General features: G+C 36.1%; 1 protein-coding gene across 7 annotated transcripts in view; it reads left to right on the top strand.

Annotated features, from left to right (window-relative positions):
• Window positions 1-23,679, top strand: part of LOC105339306 (sodium leak channel NALCN) — a 30,891-nt gene extending 7,212 nt beyond the window's left edge. For 2 of the 7 annotated variants that reach the window (XM_066067959.1, XM_066067955.1), the window contains 28 exons: window positions 3,101-3,175; window positions 3,722-3,795; window positions 4,118-4,363; window positions 4,938-5,042; window positions 5,240-5,413; window positions 5,656-5,835; window positions 7,688-7,826; window positions 8,126-8,257; window positions 8,370-8,537; window positions 10,223-10,327; window positions 10,453-10,553; window positions 11,273-11,393; window positions 11,806-11,904; window positions 12,047-12,245; window positions 12,410-12,516; window positions 12,844-12,921; window positions 13,211-13,345; window positions 13,609-13,677; window positions 13,884-14,032; window positions 14,758-14,851; window positions 15,263-15,392; window positions 15,709-15,824; window positions 16,123-16,280; window positions 16,594-16,744; window positions 17,727-17,744; window positions 19,943-20,143; window positions 21,417-21,495; window positions 21,847-23,679. In XM_066067959.1, the coding sequence (XP_065924031.1) occupies window positions 3,101-3,175; window positions 3,722-3,795; window positions 4,118-4,363; window positions 4,938-5,042; window positions 5,240-5,413; window positions 5,656-5,835; window positions 7,688-7,826; window positions 8,126-8,257; window positions 8,370-8,537; window positions 10,223-10,327; window positions 10,453-10,553; window positions 11,273-11,393; window positions 11,806-11,904; window positions 12,047-12,245; window positions 12,410-12,516; window positions 12,844-12,921; window positions 13,211-13,345; window positions 13,609-13,677; window positions 13,884-14,032; window positions 14,758-14,851; window positions 15,263-15,392; window positions 15,709-15,824; window positions 16,123-16,280; window positions 16,594-16,744; window positions 17,727-17,744; window positions 19,943-20,143; window positions 21,417-21,495; window positions 21,847-22,034 (3,591 nt within the window). In that variant the 3' untranslated portion in view covers window positions 22,035-23,679. Of the gene's footprint in view, window positions 1-132; window positions 268-3,100; window positions 3,176-3,721; window positions 3,796-4,117; window positions 4,364-4,937; window positions 5,043-5,239; window positions 5,414-5,655; window positions 5,836-7,687; window positions 7,827-8,125; window positions 8,258-8,369; window positions 8,538-10,222; window positions 10,328-10,452; window positions 10,554-11,272; window positions 11,394-11,805; window positions 11,905-12,046; window positions 12,246-12,409; window positions 12,517-12,843; window positions 12,922-13,210; window positions 13,346-13,608; window positions 13,678-13,883; window positions 14,033-14,757; window positions 14,852-15,262; window positions 15,393-15,708; window positions 15,825-16,122; window positions 16,281-16,593; window positions 16,745-17,726; window positions 17,745-19,942; window positions 20,144-21,416; window positions 21,496-21,846 lie in introns of all 7 variants that reach the window. The other 5 variants (XM_066067956.1, XM_066067961.1, XM_066067958.1 and 2 more) reach the window with 5 other exon arrangements.
• The last annotated feature ends 395 nt before the right edge of the window (window positions 23,680-24,074 follow it).

The raw sequence follows: 24,074 nt of genomic DNA, 5'->3' as shown, positions 1-24,074 counted from the left end.
CATTATTTTCTTGTACAATCGTGAATATTCATTGTAAACTTTAAAAAGCTCTTTCAGCAAGTGAAGCTTGGTTGAGACAGAAAACATGAATCACTTGTGATGCTTTAATAGATTGAACTTCTCTTTCCCCAGGCCTTCATGTCTATGTTTCAAATCCTTGCCAATAAGGGCTGGACCGAAGTTATGCAAATCACAATGTGGAAAACTGACCGGTTCTACCCGATCGTAGCAATCTATTTCATTTTCTACCACTTGTTTGTCACACTGGTGAGTACTGATTGGCTCAATGTTCTGTCCTCCTGACAGATCATTGGTCAGTGATAAGTGGCGGCCATTGGCCAGCCATTAGATGTAGTCTAGTCAATCAGTCCTGTTTACAGCTCCAAGTGGACGCCATGCTTCCCTCGTTTCTCTCAATGGTTTTGTTATTGTGTATCAGAGGCTTTTTACTAGTAGTAGATGTATTCAATATACTAGGTAATCTAGGTGATCTGTGTACTATACTGGCCCCTGTACTGTATGTCATGTGACAACTATCTCAGTCATTATTACCAAAGTGTATCAAACATGATTCTAGTGCATTGTGTATCAAATAGGATCCCTGTATACATTATCATTTATTGATAATTAAGACACACTCAAAGATCTAATGTGATAGTGATTATTAGTGAATAAATTATAGTCACAAAAAACAAGACGTACAATAGGAGCTATAATCGACACCAGTCTATATATTCTGTGCCATGCTTCAATGTGCATGTATTTGAAACAGATGTGATTCATGTTGTTTAGCCGATTATACATTCACAGAGATCCAAGACATCTCTGAACAAGGGCAGTTACTGTAGATAATGATGTCAGTGATTAGATAGCTTACCCATGTATTGACAGAACAGTTTATGTGTACAGGGCCATTGTACTTCTGTAGTTTATGTACTTGCATTTAATTATTTACTTACAGACTGTGTACATGTACTTGGTATTAGACTATTGAAAGTATCTAAAGTATTTAGACTAGTGATAGATTGTCTTAATTTGGAGCCTAAATTACTCTGCGCAAAATTCCTATTGTATTTAAATAAACATTGAAGGCGTCTATTTATGATTAATTACCCATAGGTTGATAATCTGAAAATAGACAGAATGACTATTGCATCTGATACTCAATCGCAGTAATAAGGAAAACAAGTAGCCTTCCTTCTAACACAAACTCCTCCTACCAGCTGTTGACAACTTTCCCATCTACTGAGCACACGATCTTCTGGCTCGGGTTAACGTTTTATTCAGTGATTTATTTCCCCTCTGTAACACAGTAATGAGCCTCTGAAGCTAAGAACAGGTTGATCACAATGACGAGTGGTACTCAGTATCGCCGGAGAATTATGGATGTTTTTAGTGGAATGCAGCTTAGCATAAATGAAGCGAAACCTCTGAGCCAATCAGCAGCCTTTCCATATGTAGGTCATGGGCTGGGGAGAGGAAGGGGTAATTCTGTGTGGAGTTAGCGGCCCCTCATTGAATCCTCCTAACTGTGTAGATTTACTAATGTGATAATTCTCCCTAGATATGACTGTTGATCGAGAGAAACGCGGGGAAGCTTGCCTCCACAGACTGGTAAACAGGACTCCCAGTCTGAGCATAGAAACTGCGTCCTTGTGTCAAATCTTGTCGCTGATGACAATCATGTTCCGCATCCGTAATTTGATAGAATTTAGTGACATTTTGGTATTGGACCTCCAATCTCTGGGTACAGGCAATGAACTTGAATGGTTGCTGTAAAATTTTAAAGGATATTTTTATTACCTCTTTTAAATTGATGTCACCAATAGAACATTTTATGCAAAGTCAGGAAAGTAAAAGATCTGAAATATCATCAGATATCGCAATTTCAAGTTCTGCCTTAGGAATAAGAAGTTTTAAAATGTAAAAAATACAGGTATCAAATCTTAAATTTATTTTTTTTAAATTTCATTTAGCAAAAAAGTTACAAGATTATAATTAATTATGAAAAATACAGCTTTGTTATAAGGAAACAAGAATGAACTAGCTAAAGACCTTGTCACTGTAGGTATAAGCTTGTTGTGGGTAGTAAGTACTTTTTCTACTGACTATGGTGAGCATGTCTCTGACTAACACTATCCTCCACACGTTTGACAGTCCGCAGTTTGATATGCATGGTGTGCAGTACAAGTCAAATTTAAATCATCAACTTTTTCTCTCTTTGAGAACTAGACCCTCAATACCACAGGCCTCCCTCACTTATTGATCCCTGCAGGTGCAGATTTTATTCCCCCCTCATATTTATTTTTTCACCTTTTCACAACATAATTTAGAGTGATTTATCACTTTTCTCTTTTTTACTTTACCCCTTTTTAAGATCAATTTTACCATTGAATACCCAATTCACAAAATTTTTCCTGTTTTTGCACAAGATATTTTGATTATATTTTTATCTACTCTTCAACTTCATATTTTTTCTTTTAAATTTGCTACCTTATTCGAGTAAATGACAGAAGAATTCCAAGGCAGTTTTTACGTCATGTGTGACGGAAAATACAGAATAAACTTACCCTACACATTTTTTTGTCAAATGGAAATAAACAAAATTATGATTTATAACAATATAACATATTATATAACATATTATATAACAAAGTTATATCCTGTATAATATCTCTTTATTAAAATAACTTGTATGCATGATGTCATTAAACCAATATTTATGCAGAATGAAACACATAAAGCTGAGTTGTATAACCAAAATGGTTAGAATTATATGAAGAAGCTGCATGAGTGAATTACTATTTCTGTTATAGATGCTACTGAATTATATAGCTTGAATTTATGACATAATATTGCAACATTCATTCCTGGAAAAAATATTGTATAGAGACTATTGCAGTATTATACTCAAGACTTCTTTCTGTAATAGACTATGTACCAGAATATTTACGATTCTTAACTTTAAGGCATACTTTTGATTTCAAACTTTTATTTTACAAACTAAATAATAATACTGACCTTATGGAGAAGTTGTTAGGTTGTTGGAGTAGTCTCCCTTGTACAGAGTTGTCTGACCTTGGTGTGGCTGTGATTGTAGATAGTGATCAGCTCCTTTGTGGCTGTCATCCTTGACAACCTGGAGTTGGACGAAGAAATCAAGAAACTCAAACAGGTAAATAATGATACTCAGACCAAGAAACTTTAACAGGTAAGTAATGATACTCAGAGTAACTAAGAAACTCAAATAGGTAAGTAATGATACTTAGAGAGACCAAGAAACTCAAACAGGTAAGTAATGATACCTAGACCAATAAACTCAAACAGGTAAGTAATGATACCTAGACCAATAAACTCAAACAGGTAAGTAATGATACTCAGACCAATAAACTCAAACAGGTAAGTAATGATACTAAGAGAAATCAAGAAACTCAAACAGGTAGGAAATGATACTTAGACCAAAAAACTCAAACAGGTAAGTAATGATACTTAGAGAGACCAAGAAACTCAAACAGGTAAATAATGATACTCAGAGAGAGCTAATAGTGATATGCTCTGATTTTTATGTGAGTTAGACTTCTATCAAAATGAATTTGTGATTCAGAAGAATAAAATTTATTGTATTAATTTTATTTTAATTGTATTTACAGTATCAGTAGTGTTTGATCCTCCAGTTTTTATGTTGCAGGTGTATGTTCATAAGTTGATTTCTGTGTTGTAGTTGAAGGCCAGGGAGCAGGTTACAGAGAGTCAACAAAAACTGCCAATGCGGCTACGAGTATTTACCAAATTCCCGTAATTTTGATTTTGCTTTTAGAATTTATGATCGTTTTTTTCTTTAATAAGCTTTATAAGCAAATTGAAATTCTACTTTAATACTTTTCATTTGTCATCTACATGTAATCTATTATCAAACATGTACAAACGAGTCTAAATGGTTCAGTGTAAAAGTAATCAATATAGAGCACAATTCAGTTAAGATTGACATGGAGATATAGTTGTAAAAATGTGGAGCATATTTTTCATTTGAAGACATCATCGATATCTGTATTGGGTATAAATCATGGTACATAGTCCTAATTGGGCCGTAAACTAACTGAGATTTGCCTTTTGCTAGGAACCACCCACAGATGGTATACCTGTATAAGATCCCGAGCGACTTCAGTATGTCCCAGGTAAGGGACAGCTTCATGCGCCAGTTCTCGACCCCCGAAATGAACCTGACTGTGGACATTCAGGAGATGAGTGAGGAGAACACCACCCTGGTCAAGTTCTCCCCCGTCAAACTGGTCAGGCAGGACGTGGTGGGCTCCAAGAGTGGCGGCGCCATGGAGAAAAGGAGTGGCATCACACTTATTGTCAGGTAATCTGACTTATTGTCAGGTAAATCGCACTCATTGTCAGGTAAACCACACTTTTGTCGGGTAAATCACACTTATCATCAGGTAAATCACCCTTATTATCAGGTAAATCATACTTATTATCAAGTAAATCATTTTTATTGTCAGATATACTGCTGAATCATCAGAATTTGTGGTGGATCAATTTTTGTGGTATTCGTGTGTAGCCCTTGCCCAAAAATTTACATCCTTGATGAAAACTAATTATTGAAGATTTAGTTTTCCTACTGAAACTGAAAACCGACGCATCCACAAAATTACATCCCCACAAAGAAATAAAAAACCTGCAATCCACGAAAATTCACCGCCAAAAAATCAAATGATTCCATAGTACTTAATGCATTGTCAAAGAAATCATGCTTGTCAGGCACTGTACTAGACAATTTTGAAGTTGATCAAACTTATTTTCATGGAAATCTGGTTTATTTTCAGGAATATGAGGCAACTACCCCAGGAATTCGTTGAAATTAATGATACATAGCTTATTGTTACTTAATTTCTTAGATATCTGAATGTCTTGATTTGTGTGCTATACAGAGATTCAGCCCAGCAGAAGATGCAGGTGTGTGGGTCAACTCAGCTGGTGCCCACCGGGCCAAAATCTCTCCTGTCTCAACAGTACCAGCTCAGGATGGACAGGAGGTTAGTAGCACACACATCTAGGTGACAGGGGCAAGCACTGTCTAGAATTTAGATAATAAATAATTTTATTTGAAAATCATAGCAGATCTAGTCGACAGGGGCAAGTATTAGCTAGGATTGTGTTAAAAAAAAGTCATTTTTATAAAATCTAGGCAGTACATGATGATTTTCCAGTGATCAATGGTTATATGATTTAGGAGTATGAGAGGGTCTCGCCCTGGGAGTCTGAAGACCCGGAGCATGGGGGCCAAGGAGAACGGAGACATCCACCTGGGAACCACCACCAGCTCCATCCTGAACCGGACCCGCACTCCAGATGATTATGACATCAAAGTCTGGCAGCAGCGCAAACAACAGGCTGAAATCAAAAGGTAATAGACAGACTGGTCAATGCTTTACTCTCTTCATTTTCTTGTCATAAAATGTATATATTTCTGGTCAGAAAATTAATCTAGTCATAGAATCATGAATCATTAATAACCAGGTGATACTTTTAAAAATGCTTCTTTGTGTGTACGTGGACAACCTGAGAGATACATGTAATACACTGTTTGTGATTAACTTGTACATGCACAGATAGTTGAGATGTCATGGCAGGGTTTATCATTTTCAGGAGTCAGCAAGAAGAGGACCTTAGAGAGAACCACCCCCTGTTTGACACGCCCCTATTCACTGTGGGGAGGGAGTCTCGATTCCGTAAAGTTTGTCAGATGATTGTGAACGCCCAGTACAACTACACCCTGAGGGACCCGATCACAGGGAAAGAGCTCAACAGTAAATACAAGAGTGTACAGTAAGTCATCAACAGTATATACAAGAGTGTACAGTAAGTCATCAACAGTAAATACAAGAGTGTACAGTAAGTCATCAACAGTAAATACAAGAGTGTACAGTAAGTTACCAATGGTAAATACAAGAGTGTACAGTAAGTCATCAACAGTAAACACAAGAATGTACAGTAAGTCATCAACGGTAAATACAAGAGTGTACAGTAAGTCATCAAGGGTAAATACAAGAGTGTACAGTATGTCATCAACAGTAAATACAAGAGTGTACAGTAAGTTATCAACAGTAAATACAAGAGTGTACAGTAAGTTACCAATGGTAAATACAAGAGTGTACAGTAAGTCATCAACAGTAAATACAAGAGTGTACAGTAAGTTACCAATGGTAAATACAAGAGTGAACAGTAAGTCATCAACAGTAAATACAAGAGTGTACAGTAAGTCACCAACATTAAATACAAGAGTGTACAGTAAGTCATCAACAGTAAATACAAGACTGTACAGTAAGTCACCAACAGTAAATACAAGACTGTACAGTAAGTCATTAACAGTAAATACAAGAGTGTACAGTAAGTCATCAACAGTAAATACAAGACTGTACAGTAAGTTACCAATGGTAAATACAAGAGTGTACAGTAAGTCATCAACAGTAAATACAAGACTGTACAGTAAGTCACCAACAGTAAATACATGACTGTACAGTTAGTCACCAATGGTAAATACAAGAGTGTACAGTAAGTCATTAACAGTAAATACAAGAGTGTACAGTAAGTCATTAACAGTAAATACAAGAGTGTACAGTAAGTCATCAACAGTAAATACAAGACTGTACAGTAAGTTACCAATGGTAAATACAAGAGTGTACAGTAAGTCATCAACAGTAAACACAAGACTGTACAGTAAGCCACCAACATTAAATACAAGACTGTACAGTAAGTCATCAAGGGTAAAGACAAGAGTGTACAGTATGTCATCAACAGTAAATACAAGAGTGTACAGTAAGTTACCAATGGTAAATAAAAGAGTGTACAGTAAGTCATCAACAGAAAACACAAGACTGTACAGTAAGCCACCAACAGTAAATACAAGACTGTACAGTAAGTCATTAACAGTAAATACAAGAGTGTACAGTAAGTCATCAACAGTAAATACAAGACTGTACAGTAAGTCATCAACAGTAAATACAAGACTGTACAGTAAGTCATCAACAGTAAATACAAGACTGTACAGTAAGTTACCAATGGTAAATACAAGAGTGTACAGTAAGTCATCAACAGTAAACACAAGACTGTACAGTAAGCCACCAACAGTAAATACAAGACTGTACAGTAAGTCATTAACAGTAAATACAAGAGTGTACAGTAAGTCATCAACAGTAAATACAAGACTGTACAGTAAGTCATCAATGGTAAATACAAGAATGTACAGTAAGTCATCAACAGTAAATACAAGAGTGTACAGTAAGTCTCCAACAGTAAATACAAGAGTGTACAGTAAGTCATCAATGGTAAATACAAGAGTGTACAGTAAGTCATCAACAGTAAATACAAGAGTGTACAGTAAGTCATCAATGGTAAATACAAGAGTGTACAGTAAGTCATCAACAGTAAATACAATACTGTACAGTAAGTCATCAACAGTAAATACAAGACTGTACAGTAAGTCACCACATGATTTACTGACAGTGTGTTTACAGGAGAAATCAGTTCTAGTTGTTACAGCATAACATCAGTGTGTTTAACTGTGTTAACAGCTGTAAGCTATGCTCATTGTTACAGCAGTCGGTATTTACAGCAGTAAGAAGCTGAGTTTCTGCTTTGTTAATTACAGTAAGCTGAGTGTCTCCTTTCTTTGTTACAGTAAGCTGAGTTTCTGCAGTAAGTTGCTGGGGTTGGTCACCTACCTGGACTGGGTCATGATCATGGTCACCATCCTGTCCTGTATCTCCATGGCCTTCGAGACGCCCAAGAGACGAATCATGAATACACCAGAGCTGCAGGTTAATTTTAACTCGCTCAAATGATTGTATTGCTGTTTCATTATAAACTTAACAGAGGTTGTTTGGATTTTACTGTTGATTGCAAAGTTACATAACAGAATGACAGAACAATCTTTATCTACATTCTTGAGATTTCATTTCTAATTTCCCAATTTGCTTCTTTAATTATCAGATAAGTCTTGTCTGTCAGCTTAACATGATCAAGATTATTGGATCAAGTTCATGTGTTAGAAATGTATGTGTGTATATCTTAAAAGAGACCATGAACTTAAAGTTGTGTGTTTTTAATGCTTTGACAGATAGCTGAGTATGCCTTTGTGATCTGTATGAGTATCGAGATGGGCCTCAAAGTTCTGGCCAATGGTTTCTTCTTTACTCCAAAAGGCATTGTGAAGGACTTTGGGGGGATGCTCAATCTCTTCATTTATGCTGTAAGTCCTTTGACTTCATTTAGCTGTATGTTTTTGTATTTAAAACCCAGTTTTTATGCCTACATATATCTGGCAAGAACTTAAATAAAAAGGTAAATTGTTTTCGATATAGGTGAGTGTGATTTTCCTGTTCTGGATGCCAGAGGAAGCGGAGAGAGACTCACCTGCCCAGGTGTTCATGCTGCTCAGATGTTTACGTCCCCTCAGGATTTTTGTTCTGGTCCCTCATATGAGGAAAGTTGTGTATGAACTCATCAGGGGCTTCAAGGAGATTATTTTGGTAAATAAAAAATCTTTGTTTTAACACACATTTTCATGTATTTAAAATGTCAAGAACTCAATATGGGCTTCAGTGAGATTATGTTTGGTAATAATAACCACAGTTTTATGATACACATACAATCAAACTTCGTTATCTCGAACTAGATGGGACTGTTTATGTTTAATAACTTCAAGATATCCAAGTATTTGAGGTATCATGAGTAAAATACGTAAAAAATAAGTGGTTGGGACTTACAAATTACTTTGACATATTCATTGTATTTGAGATATCTGTGTTTGAGATATAGAAGTTCAATTGTACGTGTACATTGTATTTTTAGAAAACAGTGATATCATTTAAAAACCAGCACTGTGTATTGTTTGACACAAATACAGGTACATTGTTTGTTATTGCAGTACACATAGAATATTACTGCTTGTTATTGCAGTACACATAGAATATTACTGCTTGTTATTGCAGTACACATAGAATATTACTGCTTGTTATTGCAGTAAACATAGACTATTATTGCTTGTTATTGCAGTACACATAGAATATTACTGCTTGTTATTGCAGTACACATAGACTATTATTGCTTGTTATTGCAGTACACATAGACTATTATTGCTTGTTATTGCAGTACACATAGACTATTATTGCTTGTTATTGCAGTACACATAGACTATTATTGCTTATTATTGCAGTACACATGACTATTATTGCTTGTTATTGCAGTACACATAGACTATTATTGCTTGTTATTGCAGTACACATAGACTATTATTGCTTGTTATTGCAGTACACATAGACTATTATTGCTTGTTGTTGCAGTACACATAGACTATTATTGCTTGTTATTCCAGTACACATAGACTATTATTGCTTGTTATTGCAGTACACATAGACTATTATTGCTTGTTATTGCAGTACACATAGACTATTATTGCTTGTTATTGCAGTACACATGACTATTATTGCTTGTTATTGCAGTACACATAGACTATTATTGCTTGTTATTGCAGTACACATAGACTATTATTGCTTGTTATTGCAGTACACATAGACTATTATTGCTTGTTGCAGTACACATAGACTATTATTGCTTGTTATTCCAGTACACATAGACTATTACTGCTTGTTATTGCAGTACACATTGACTATTATTGCTTGTTATTCCAGTACACATAGACTATTACTGCTTGTTATTGCAGTACACATAGACTATTATTGCTTGTTATTGCAGTACACATAAACTATAATTGCCTATTATTCCAGTACACATAGACTATTACTGCTTGTTATTGCAGTACACATAGACTATTATTGCTTGTTATTGCAGTACACATAAACTATTATTGCTTGTTATTGCAGTACACATAGACTATTATTGCTTGTTATTGCAGTACACATAGACTATTATTGCTTGTTATTGCAGTACACATAAACTATTATTGCATATTATTCCAGTACACATAGACTATTATTGCCTATTATTCCAGTACACATAGACTATTATTGCTTGTTATTCCAGACTGAGTACACATAGAATATTATTGCTTGTTATTGCAGTACACATAGACTATTATTGCTTGTTATTCCAGACTGAGTACACATAGAATATTTTTGCTTGTTATTGCAGTACACATAGACTATTATTGCTTGTTATTCCAGTACACATAGACTATTATTGCTTGTTATTGCAGGTCTCTGTGTTGCTGGTAGTTCTCATGTTCATGTTCGCCATCTATGGAGTCCATGTTCTAGGAGGGAAACTGCACAAGTGTAATGACCCCAGTATCACCACCAAGGTTAGAACCCTCCTAGTCATCTTATAGTCAATCTCTAATCAGTATTCGATAGATTCAATGTGCCATCAGTACAGATGTTGTTATCTGAAGGACTGTAGTGAAATCAAACCTTCTTCCTTTTTCAGGAGGAATGCAGAGGGACTTTTTTCCAGAAAGTGTTTGTCACCAAGATGAAGATTCCTAATGGGACGGAGAGTGATGCAGGCTTCTATGTACCCAGGACTTGGTGTGTACTTGTTGATAACAGAAGGTTACATCATGTAGTTTAATACACAAACTTGTACATGTGTTCTCTACACATTTATATTCATTACTTTTGATATCGATAATTAAGAAATTTATTTTCAGCAGAAAACACACATGTATTGATTTATCTTCTCTTTATAACTGACAGTTCTACCGAACTTTGAAGTGTAGAAGAAAGGACTATATGCTGTTTTATGCATTTTTTGCCCCCAAAATTAAAGTTTTATAAAGTGCTTTAAAAATAAGGTGGAAGATAGTTAGAATCATATTGAAAATAAGGGTGCAAAAGATCATCACCACAGTGACGTCATAATGTAGGAATGACGTCATGAAGATTGCCTAATTTTGATAAATTGATGTTTTGTAGCGAAATATGGGTGTTTTCCGTTGGTTTTTCGACTGGGAAACATCAAGCGCAGGCTTGCTCAAATACCATTTTTTAGTTTTCATTTGTTTACAAATTTGCGGGAATTAGGTCATTAAGTTGACGTCATAGATAAATAGCGAATGAGCAATGATGACTAAAATCAAGATTAAAGTGATAGGCGTCCACTGTACAATGATTGATAAAGATTTGATTTTTATACGACACTATTTAAAAATTGGGGCAAATATTTGACCATTCCGCACATAGTCCTTTGTTTAATTTCCAGGAAAAGATTTGATCAGATATTCTGAATGTTTTTGGTTTTTATTTAGGTCCAATCCCTACAACTTTAACTTTGACAACATAGGTAGTGCCATGCTGGCTTTGTTTGAAGTGCTTTCATTGGAGGGTTGGCTGGAGGTCAGAGATGTCATCATAGAGAGAGTGGGACCGGTGAGTGATTGGCTGGAACAGTCCTGGTTTCTATTTGATTTATTGAATTTGGTTAAAAGAAATGTGACTTATTGAAAATAAGTACATATATGTTCTGTAATAAGTAATTTAGATTCTGTAAATAGATATGATGATTGAATTCAGGTATACTGTAGATTCGTAATTAAAAGCAAGGAATTAATATCCGCGTAAAATCGCGAGAAGCATCCTTCACTTATTTAAAAATCTCGCCATTATTTGTCTTAGAGTTGATAGCTATAAGAAATAAGGATAAAAGTTCTGTATTCGCAATTTTATATTCTCGAGATTTGATACAAAACAGTGGGATCACTGAATTAAGTACTGGCAAAATATAAGGAATTTACAGTAGAGAAGATATAATGTATTTAGATACAATAACTCTGTTTTCTAGGAACATGCTATATATGTCCACGTCTTTGTGTTCATGGGATACATGATTGGTCTGACGCTGTTTGTGGGCGTGGTCATTGCTAACTACAGTGAGAATAAGGTAAAGTCTTACATTGCTTATTATCTGATTATAGTGAGAACAAGGTAATGTTATGAGTGAATACCTAGTTTTTGTCTCATTAAGATACAATTTGGATACAGATTATTTGTCATTGTCAGTTAACTTTTCTTTGTTAACATAGGGAACAGCTTTGTTGACTGTGGACCAGAGAAGGTGGCTGGACTTGAAAGGGAGAATCAAATTGGCTCAACCATTACACATACCACCTAGACCAGGTATATTCCTTTTGGCATCAAATATTTTACCATCCCAGAAATCACATGAATACAACCTCAACTTGCACAAACCACCTCGACCAGGGAAATCACACCAGACAAAATGTATGTAAAATGTCAACCATACACATTCCACCTTTCTTGATACCAGGTAGTCTTTGAAAAAAAAACATTACCAGGTTTTATCTCAAAATTTACCATATAGCTGCACAGGTTGAAAAAATTGTTAAAGTCAGAAGCTCAGCTGTAAATGTTTTCTTTGCTCACAGACGGAACAAGCTTCCGAGCCAAGATGTACGACATCACACAGCACAAGAAGTTCAAGGCTGGCACCGTGTTCTTGATCCTGATCAACTGTGCTCTGCTCGGGGTGCCGGTGAGTGTCAGATGCTCTGTAGCTAAGGCTGTCAAAGAACCAGAGGGAATCTTAGCTGTTCATATAAAATTTTGTTTTTTATGTTTTTAGTGGAAATGACTGTTTGCCAGAAGATAAAGAATTCAGCAAATCTGGTTTCCTCTGTTTAATTGCAAAATAAAAGCTATTCAACAGAAGTTGGTTAACAGTACTAAGATACTGATGATAAATTAAAGAATTGTCATTTAGTAAATGATCAAACATTATTTAATATCAACTGTCTATGACTCCCTTGTCCATTATGTGTACTGCCACCTAGTATATTCTGTATGTGGTCTGATATTTCAGTGGAAGTCGTCTGATGCCAGACAGACCTTCATCCTGGGCTCCCTGTCTGCAGTTTGTACTCTCCTGTTTCTCTGTGAGGTAAGATCAGCACCACCAGAAAAAATATAGGATACGACATACAGAATATTTCACTACTGGATCAAATGGACTACTGTATATATCTCATGATGATGCAATGTTTGCGATCACTTAAACATCACATAAAGCAGATATGTTTCATAAAGTATGTCATAGACACATTCAAATTGTGAAAAAAATGGCTTTGGCAAATAATAAAGGTTACAGATTAACAAGTTTTGCGACACATGAAAAAGGAAAATAAATACCCAGATAAATGGTACTTCATGCCTTGTGTTAACTGGTACAGGTGGTGATAAAGATGATTGCACTGACCCCTAAGGGCTACTGGACCAGTAGAAGGAACCGCTTTGACATGCTGCTGACCTTCCTGGGGATTATCTGGATCATACTTCACTTCACGTTCAACCTGACTGGACAGGAGGTAGAGTGGATTAGGATAGGAGACAATATTTACATCAACTTGTGCAAAAAGCAAAAATTTGAAAAAAACAGAATGTGTGATCAGGGGTGCAATTGATATATCTTGCTTTAGAATATGTAATAACATGTTCTAGCAATATAAAGAAGTAACCATATTAAAGACAAATGAACTTGAAATTATTTTAAACATATCTTTACCTTGTTTGAATTGTGAGGGAACAGGAAAGTGTTCATTATATCAGCACTGTAATGATGTCTTTTCAGAGTGATGCTAACAATGTGTTTGGAGTTATCATCATTGTCTTGAGGTTCTGCACAATCTGTGGAAAACATGTAAGTAGACCCAACATTACTTAAACAAACAAACTAAAGATTTACTCAGATTATTGAAACATACATGTACAACGCATTTACATGTATTATTTTCCAAGCTTCAGGTAAAGCTGAAAGGTTGATGTGTTTATGAGTTTATGGGTTGTTTCTAGAAGAGTCATCATGTCCTAATATATATGTACATGATAGATATTGTTTTTGTACAGGCGGCCCTGAAGATGTTGACACAGACTGTGGTGATGTCCGTGTTGAAGAGTTTCTTCATCATCACCGGGATGTTCCTGTTGATTCTCTTCTACGCCTACCTCGGAGTCATCCTGTTCGGTACAGTCAAGCACGGCTACAACCTCGGAAGGTAAAGTCAAATGAACCTGATTGATACAGTGAAAGCTGCTTATAAATGATTTAGTTACTCATATCCTTTTACGACATTCAACAATTCACAATTAAATTTAAAGATTCAAAGTCAAGAGATATACATGGAAAAAAGTGGAATTGTAAGCTTAAGGTAGCTCCATACTCGTAAAATTCTCTGAGGAAAGTTGAAAAACCGAACTGATTTCGATTTAATAGACTTAAATGTCATCAATTGTTAGAAAAAATATACATGTCATCACACTTTTTGAGATGCCAGATAAACATAAACTAAAGCATATTTTAGCATTAGAAAAATGTATTTTTTTTCTGTCAAAAGTAAAATCTTGTAGGCAGACATTTGTTTTCTTGTTTAATTTTAATGTCAACTTTATCAGAAAACTAAAATTACAAAAATATTTTAAAATTAATCGTTGGAATAAGAAAAACTATAGCATTTAGACATACAACTGAGAGAAAAGTCAGAAAAGAGTTATTTCCCCTTTGCATAGATAAAATATATAAAAATTTGGAAATTTAGTATAAAATTAAGTGCAAAAATATCTTTAACCTTCCAATAATTCTAATTACATGCATGTAATTATATTCACATAAAATAAATAAAACTATCTTGCACAATTTTTAAAGAATTCAAAGTTTTACAAAAAAGTGTGACGTCACAGAACACTGGATCTACTTTAAGATAACTGATGACTGTTCTTGCAGGCAAGCTAATTTTGGGACCACCCCAATGGCCATAGCTCTGTTGTTCAGGATTGTTACAGGAGAGGATTGGAACAAGATCATGCATGACTGTATGGTAAGTCTTAGATCAGGTGTATAGAGGTCTTGGAATAGGGTAGTACAGGCAAGTCCTGATATAATTATAGCAGAAATGTGTCATGTTTACGTAGTTTCAGATGGGTGTAGCTTGTTCTGTAGCATATCACTTTTAATTATTTGTCAAGTTTTAATTCATTTATTGACTACTGTAGATTCCCTATTAATTCAGTGATTCAACTGTTTTGCATCAAATCGCTAGAATATGAAATAGCGACCACCAGATTTTTATCATAGTTTCTTTAGTTTACATCTGTCAGAAAAATTAAAGTGAGATTTTAAAATCAGCGAGATGTGCCTCTCGCAATTTTAGTCAGATATTAATTCCTTGCGTTTCATGAGGAATTTCCAGTATTACCTGATGTCTTATCTCCGTACTGTCTGTTTATAGGTGGCCCCTCCGTTCTGTACGATTGAGGGGAACTTTTGGGAGTCGGACTGTGGGAATGTTACGGCCTCCATTGTGTACTTCTTCTCTTTCTACATCATCATCACCTACATTGTCCTCAATTTATTAGTTGGTGAGTATAATCTGACCCATATATGTAAAAAGGTGTGTACTTGAGGATAATTATAATATGACCCCAATATGTGTCCATTTTTCAGATTTTGCTATAAGTAACTGTTTGTAGGATGGGGGTTGTTTTGGGGGGTTGTTTTTTATTTCATTTTAAGCTGTCTGTTTCAAATAAAATTACATGCTTGAAGAAAAGCTAAAAAGTGCATGCCCCAAAGAAATCTTTAAGAAACTTTTAGTTAAGGCTGAGTTTCCTAAGAATTATCCGTATTCGGTAACGCCGTTTACAAGTTAGTAGACTGAGTACTGGAATCTTTCAGCCATCATCATGGAGAACTTCTCCCTGTTCTACTCCAATGAGGAGGATGCTCTGCTGAATTACAACGACATCCGGAACTTCCAGAACACCTGGAACATCGTGGACGTCAACAGAAAGGTACAGTACTCTCATTGTGATTACCTCTCCACAGGTAAACAGGCAATTAAGTCAAAGATTATTGATGAATGGAATTATTACATGTATACTTTTATTGTATTGTGAAACTTTTATAAAATAATAATTTTGAACATATATGTACATTTATGAATAGTCTTTGTCACTTAGATTAAATGGTTTCTTTTGAAAATATGATATACAACATGTTACCATGCATATGCATGACATACAAATTCCAATGTATTATGGCAATATTAATGAACAAAATAAATTAAGTTTTTATTGTTTTGTATTTCAGGGAGTGATTCCTGTTCGGCGAGTCAAATTCCTGTTGCGGCTCCTGAAGGGTCGGCTAGAGGTGGATCTTGAGAAGGAACGTCTTGTGTTTAAACACATGTGTTACGAGATGGAGCGCCTCCACGGAGGAATGGATGTGTCATTTCATGATGTCATCAGGTACATTAGAAATCTCGTCTAAATGTGAAATAACTTGAAATGCTTACTATTCCTTTCGTTCAGCAGTAGTGTAAGTAATTGTTGACACTTACATTGAAGTGGATTTTTCTGAGTTGGACACTATATTAGTGGATATATTTAAGTTCGCCATTGTTGATTTGGTTATTTTTGTGCTGGACATTGTTGGATGCAGTGGATATTGTTGATTTGCATGTTGTTGACATACATGTATTTCTGTCCTGTCTTAGCAAGTTGACATCTGTCAAAGTCTACAGCTGTTTGACATTGTTGAAGTGTTTCTGTCCCGTTTCAGTATGTTGTCCTACCGGTCGGTGGACATCTGTAAAAGTCTACAGCTGGAGGAACTTTTAGCCAGACAGGAACTGGAGTACACCATTGAGGAGGAAGTGGCTAAACAGACCATCCGGAACTGGCTGGACTCCTGTCTGAAGCGGATCCGGGCGGTGAGTACAGATTCAACAGTCTACTTCTCCATAAAATTCATTCTATGTTTTATTAACTTATATAAGTATAGTAATTCTTTGATATTTATGAAACTTGTTAGCATCAGAACTCAAGTCAGGACATTCTTACTCCACCCACTTTGATTTGGTCATATCTAAATTTTTAAATCCAGTGATTGCTGCCATTATGAATGGTTGAAAACAGTTGAAAACAATAGTACTGTGATACAGACTGGCCATTTTGTTTGAAATCACTTATCCCTCTAGAATATTCTGCATACATTAAAAAAAATGTTCTTTGATGAAATTGGGGGGGGGGGGGGGGAATTTATTACAGAGAAAATTTGAGGGAAATTGCACAAAAGTAATAAATGATTATTGGCATTGGAAGATTATGTCAAAACTTTTCACATTAATAATGAAAGTAAATAATGACTTGAAATAAATAAGAACTAAACAAGATAAAAGGAGTGCCATTGGACACTTTAAGAGGGATGATGAATGAATGTGTTTCTGTGGGTACCGTAATGACATGTTTTTGGTGTTTCTTTGTAATCACGTTCAGTATGAATTTATTTATGGTATGGTGCAAATTTTTTTGGTGTCAATTTTATCTATTACTTTATGGTTACTGTTCTTCTGAAATCTATGTTAGTGTTTACACACGATCAGCTAATTTTATTTTACTTGATGTCAGCATGGTCCGTTAAGTCAATGTTTATAAGCATGTTTGTCAATTTATATGATGAATTTCTATGTTATAATTTGCAATGATATATGTATTTTATTGTCATTTTCATCAATATTTAATGTTTTTTTTAGATATACTTTTTAGGAATGATAATTTAGTCTTTGATTTCTTTTTGTAAAACAAAATCAAAACAATGAACACCTTGACCGCCAGGTGTGTTCACCAGGTGTGTTCCTGGTTCAGTGGTTCTCTGCTTTTTGTGTTGAGCTACATGTGTTCTTCCTTTGACAGAAAGCTCCTCCACACCAGGTAACGTGTAGGGCAAACTGCTGCATGTAGACAGGCCTCTGTATAGCTTCCCTTGGCTTCTGTTATAGCATTAGTAACATTGATAGGAAAGTATGTATATCAGAACTAAGTCCAGTTAGCATTGTTAGTGATGTACATGTATGTACACCAATATTATGTCCTCTGTTATAGATTAGTTAACACTTTAAGGGATATATGTACACCAAATCTATGTCCTCTGTTTTAGCATTAGCTAACAGTGTAAGGGAAGTACATCTTAGATAACATTGTAACACTGTCAGGGGTGTGTGTGAACTAGAATCCTCTGTTATACCGTTAGTTAACATCTACACCAAAACTAAGTTCCCTGTTAAAGCATAAGATAACATTTTAAGGGATGTATGTGTATCAACATGAAGTCCTCTGTTTTAGAAATAGTTAAACATTGATGTTACCTCATTCCTTTGTTCTTGCAGCCTAAATATATACCTCTAGTGGGCTTAATATTAGTCTTATACCACACTTAACATCTTACTGTTTTAGTGCTGATATCCTTCAAAATTCTGGTAAATTAAAAAAATGATAAATATTGACAGGCAATGTTTTAAGAATGAGATATGCCTCATACACATCTGTATGAGAAGATGTCAGATGTATACACCAGAACCAAGTCATGTGTTTTAGTATTAGTTAACCAGTGAGGGTATCTGGTATAATAGACCTTTGTCCCCCACTGTTAGTCCTAGAACACTCACATGTCCATTACCTAGCAGGGCCAGTAATGAGGCTCAAATTACCTGGCAGGGCCAGTAATGAGACTCATATTACCTAGCAGGGCCAGTAATGAGGCTCTCTCTCCTTGTAGTATCATTGTAACTCTATATAGCAAACGATCTATCCATTTGACATGACATTAAATTTTTGTACAACTCCATATTTTATTTAGTCTTAATTTTAGGACTTATTACAAAATTTGCTTCAAAGTTTATCTTAAAAATGACAACTTTCCAAACTTGGTTTAACTTGCATATATTGGGTAGCTACCGGTACTCATTTCTAAAAAACTTTTAATATTTAATATATTCTGAGTTACTAGAGTTAATTTGTTGATTACTAAATCACAGAGTGTATATTCAGAGAGAATATCTCTTTTTCCGACTTTTCCCTCTGCTTATTAGAGCTGCTCTCACCTCACCTCTCCTCACCTAACCTCTGGGTGCCCGCTGGCACATAAGGCCCGATTAGAGCTGTTCTGTGTGTGACTTTTGATGGAAATGACTGAAGACAAGTTCTGTAGTACACAGACACAGTGGACTCTTTGAAGGATACCTGACTCTTCAGCTTCTGAGCTTTATGTATTTTTGGCTTTAACATTCAGGCATTGTTTGATGTGTGTTTTATCAGGCTAACTGTGATGTTTGATGAACTGCGAACTTGATTGATGCCATGGCAAACTATATGTATAACTCATCCAGACCCCCTTTTACATTAACTTTTCCATGTATTTAAACTTGTGACCGCTGAGGGATAATGCTTCCTATCTCACAGTGTCACAGAAGTGTGGGTGCTTTAGTTCTCTGTTGAGTGAACACTTTGCTCTAATCTTTGTGCTTTGATTCTTAAAAAACATCTTTTCCATTGAAGGATGATGATCCATTGTCTTCTCATATCAAAATAGATCATTATCTGAATAGCTTTGATTTTATTGGAAAAAAAGATGGTTTTCCTTGATATTTTTCAGTCTTTGAATTTGATATTTTAATGTCAGGTAAAAATACATTACATTTATCTTTGTTAAAATCTAAATACCGGTAGTTGGTCCATGAGATTAAAATTATCGATTAATAGACAATTTTGATAACTAGTGATGTATACGAAATATATGCAAAAGTTGAAAGAACACAATGTGACACATGGTAGAAGCAATGAGCATACACATATACTATTTACATGTATAATGTAATAATTCAGCGGTAGATAGGTATCACAAATGAATCTGTATGAATGTTGTTTGTAATACATCATTAAAATGGGGTTCCTTTCCCATCAATTTGATATATCTGACACTCACAGCCAGGTAGACATTGAGATGGGAGTTGTAGTCGGACATAACTTCCTGTATCTTCATTGAGATGAGAGTTGTAGTCAGACATAACTTCCTGTATCTCCATTGAGATGAGAATTGTAGTCGGACATAACTTCCTGTATCTCACCAACAGAAGGAGCACACCAACCTGATTTCCAACCTGCGCGCCACTAACGAGCAGCCGCTGTTTACACTGACGGAGCAGCCGTCCAGCGCGGCAGAGAGCAGCGAGGACAACCGCAATGAGAGCCCCATCGTCAGGACCAGGAAGAAGGGAATGGTGGAGCTGCAACCCCCTAACATCCTGGTCCAGCCCCCACCTCCACCATCTTTGGTAAGTCATTTGATAACAACCCCCTAACATCCTGGTCCAGCCCCCACCTCCACCATCTTTGGTAAGTCAGTTGCAGGTTATGTACAATAACACCTTGGTACATCTGGATCTAGCCTTAACACCTTCAAGCTCTAATAATTCAATAACAGCCCCAGTTCAGGTCAGTACCAGGATGCATAACATCCTGGTACAGGTTCAGCTTCGTAACATCCTGGTCCAGCCCAAACCCCCTCAAGCTTTTCTTAGTCAATAATAGCCCTGAACATCCTGGTACAGCACACACATCCCTTAGGCCCTGGTAAGTCAATCAGACCATTCACAGGTACAGAATGTTTTGATAAAGTAACGACCTCCTGTCAGTTTTAGAATTTTAATGACAGCTACATGTACATAACACATATCCTGGTACATTAGTTATAGCCCCCCAAATCTTGGCTCAGCCCTACTCCTCTATAGGGGAGATCTGGTAAGTCAGTTACAGGAACAAAGCATCCTAGTACAGTTAAATCTCCTAATCTCCTGGTTCAGCCCCATAACATCCTGGTACAGCTGAGCCAGCCCTTAACATCCTGGTTCAGATCACCCTCTCCAGCAGTTGTGAGCCAGTTACTGGATATATAACATCCAGGTTTAGTACCCTTCTAACTTTAAAAGGTCAATGACAGCTACATAACATCCTTGTACATTAGTTACAGAGGAATAAGCCCCACCCCACCTTCCAGCCTTACTTCCTTGATGAGTGAGATCTTGTCAGTTACAAGAACAAAACATTTGAGTACAGTTATATCCCCCAACATCCTGGTCCAGCTCCCATTCCCTCTAGATTTGATGAATTGGTTACATATCCCCATCCCATACATCCAGGTAAAAACCTGGCTCATTCTTTTTAGTTATAACTACATAATATCTCAGAATCCTTTACTTACTCAGCTCAAGTAAGTCAATCACAGCAGTATAACATCCTGGTCCAGCAACCATCCTTTACAGCTCATATGTCAGATACAGCAATATAACTCTTGAAACAGCTCCTGAACACCCCTCCCCCAGATTTGGTAAGTGTGCTAAAGGTCCCTCAACATCTAAATTTCCCATGCACCCCATCTCTTGTCTCTTGTGAGCACTTAAGTACATCTTAGTACAGCCCCCACCCCATCCATTTCATGTAATCCAAATTCATGTTTTTATATTCATTCCATTTTATTGTATTCCATTGTTTGTAAGAATACTTGCTTTTACCATATGATGCATATTGAGATAGAATTTGCTTTTTCAGTCTCCCACTCTGAGAACTTCTCCAAGAGTTGAGAAAGACAGACCCACCCTGAAAAAACGGTCAGGAAGGCTCTCCTCAGGTCAGAGATAGGTGTAAACTTCATTACACCACAGCAAGCTGTAAAATCAGAGCTATTATTCATCAAATCTGTATTACTGCTGTAGCATTGAAAAAAAAAATCTGGCCTGCTCAATACCAGTAATATGCTTGCAATAAGTACAGGGGTCATTGCAACTTGTAAAGGATAGGAAAAATATTGGTCCTTGATGCACTGAAAAAGAGAAGAAACCTCAATAGCAAATGATGTCATTGACAAAATGGCAGACTTTTTTTTCAAATAAAGAACTTATTTCAGTTTCCTTCTCTTGCATTTTTCTTGACATTTCACAAGCTAACCTATGATCTTACCTCCTTGTTTTCTGTCTTGCAGGAAGTAATTTCAAAGGGCTGACAGTGAACCTAAGCCAGACTTCAGAGATAAAAGGCGAGACCCTGACCGTGTCGCCCCTCCAGAAGACGTTCACCGAGAGCGTGCTAATTGGAGAGAACGTGTCCACCAACATACAGTCGTGGTGGGGGGACCAGTTCTCCCAGCAGCAACAGGAGCATGAAAACTGACCAAGACTGAGCGGTCAGTGAGTGAGCATTGTATCAAACACATTGTATCAAACAGTCAGTGAACGGACATTACACTGTCTGGCCCTGCCGTCACCAACTTCCCACAAGTTAGTACTCGGGCACAAGTCCGAGTTGTGACCTCAAATTTATGCACTCTTTTCTTTGAGTAGAAAACCAAGTTGAGTGATTAGACAATTTTAATGATGGAGGGACCTGATCAGTGAATTGACATTGCACCACTGCTGTAGAACGATATGAAAGGAACAGCAGAAGGGGGCAGAGTTATCATATTCATTCCAGACTTTTGGAGGAGAAATGTCATGTGTAAATCATGTTATCATGTTTTGATGGACAGGGATGTTCATGTGGTCATGTGTTCTCTGACTAGTAAATTTGTAATTTTATTGTCATTTGATTGACAGGTTCAACAAGTCATGTTAAACCTGACGAGTCGTTATCTGTATACATGTAAGTTACCATATTGTAATGAAGTCATAAGGTATTTTGATTTGATTGACAGGTTCAACAAGTTGTGAAATCTGACAAGTCATAATAATCTGTTTATATCCAAGTTATGGTATTTTGATGGACAGGTATTTTGAGTTGTTAGACAGGTTCAACAAGTCATTGATTTGATTTTCAGATACAGTGAAATGTTAATAATATTATTGACAGGTACAGATCATGTGGAACTTGGGCAATCAAGATCTATAAGTTATTTGGATTGACGGGTTCAGCTCTGTATAAACATGTCCAATGATTGTGTTTAAATGATGTAAGAAAGGTGTACAGATGTGTATATATACTGATGTATGGAAAAGTGTCTGTTACTGTAACATAAATGTACATGTAGTTGACAGTGTGGACCATGAAGTGAAGAAGTCTGGTCCTCCTAGCCATTACACTGAGGTACTGTTAGCACTTGACTGTAACAGAGTCCATGTGTAAGTTGTTAGGTGGCACTTTGTGAAAGAAATCATAGTGTTAGCTTTGTAGTGTGTGTGTGTTGCGTTAAGTTGTTACCTGTGTGTGTCCATCTTACCAGGAGAAAGAGGTCTTGTTTTTATATATATATATATATTGTATAAAAGGAAATATTGGCCTCCGTTTTATTTTCGCCCCTTTCACCCTTGTTGTCAGAGGGCGAATTCAAGACTGGGCGAATTGTAGCAAGACAGAGTAATCTCTTTAAACACAATTGTGTTTGGGCAAATTTAAGAAGAGGTGAAACTGTTCACATGTGTAGAGGGGCGGAAAATAGCATGGAGCAAAAATAACCCTATATACAGTATATTCATCCTATACAGGTTCCTCTTTTGATTGTCTATTGTTATATTACATAATATATTTTTATCATATACCTATGATTTCTTTATCATCAATGGTAGTGTGAAGCAAATAAAAACAATAAGACTGTGCAATACACTCAAGTGCAATAATTATTTTTACAATGGTCTGGAGCCTCTTAGATAAAGTCATTTACAGTGCTGTTCATTAGCATGTAACCGCAATGGTTCAGACCTTGATCTCCTTCAATATGATATTGTACTAGCTTAATAATCTGTGCTAGTTTCAATGTATTATGTCTATTTATATTGTTCATGCATTGTTTTCTCGTGTTACCAATAAAGTGGGTAGTTTTGTGTTTAGACTTATATATGTTTCATTGGTCCAACGGTCCTTATTTCATTAGGTGAATTCGATCGAGTTCTGACACGCCCATCCCCTTGAAAAGGATTAAATGGAAATTCACATATCATTATAAACATATGTGCATTTAATTTCAAGTATTCCAATAGATCGACAAACTTTACAAAATGGTTGTAGGTTCATGATGACCCTGTATGAAACGGAATATATGATCACGTGATTAGTGTCCGGTGGCGGGTCTTTACCTCATTCCAACCCCCAACCTCCCTGCCGTTTGACAAAACCGGTATGTTTGATCATACATGCATGTATGTATGTGAGCGATCGGCCAGTTATTGCCATATCTTGGGTTATCCACCCGAGTTGTATTCCTTGGACTAGTCACAATAT

The sequence above is a fragment of the Magallana gigas genome, chromosome 8 (genome assembly GCF_963853765.1).
Source record: "Magallana gigas chromosome 8, xbMagGiga1.1, whole genome shotgun sequence".
In the NCBI taxonomy this organism is placed as follows: domain Eukaryota; kingdom Metazoa; phylum Mollusca; class Bivalvia; order Ostreida; family Ostreidae; genus Magallana; species Magallana gigas.
Note: the sequence above shows the minus strand (reverse complement) of the source record. Positions and strands in the feature narration are given on the sequence as shown.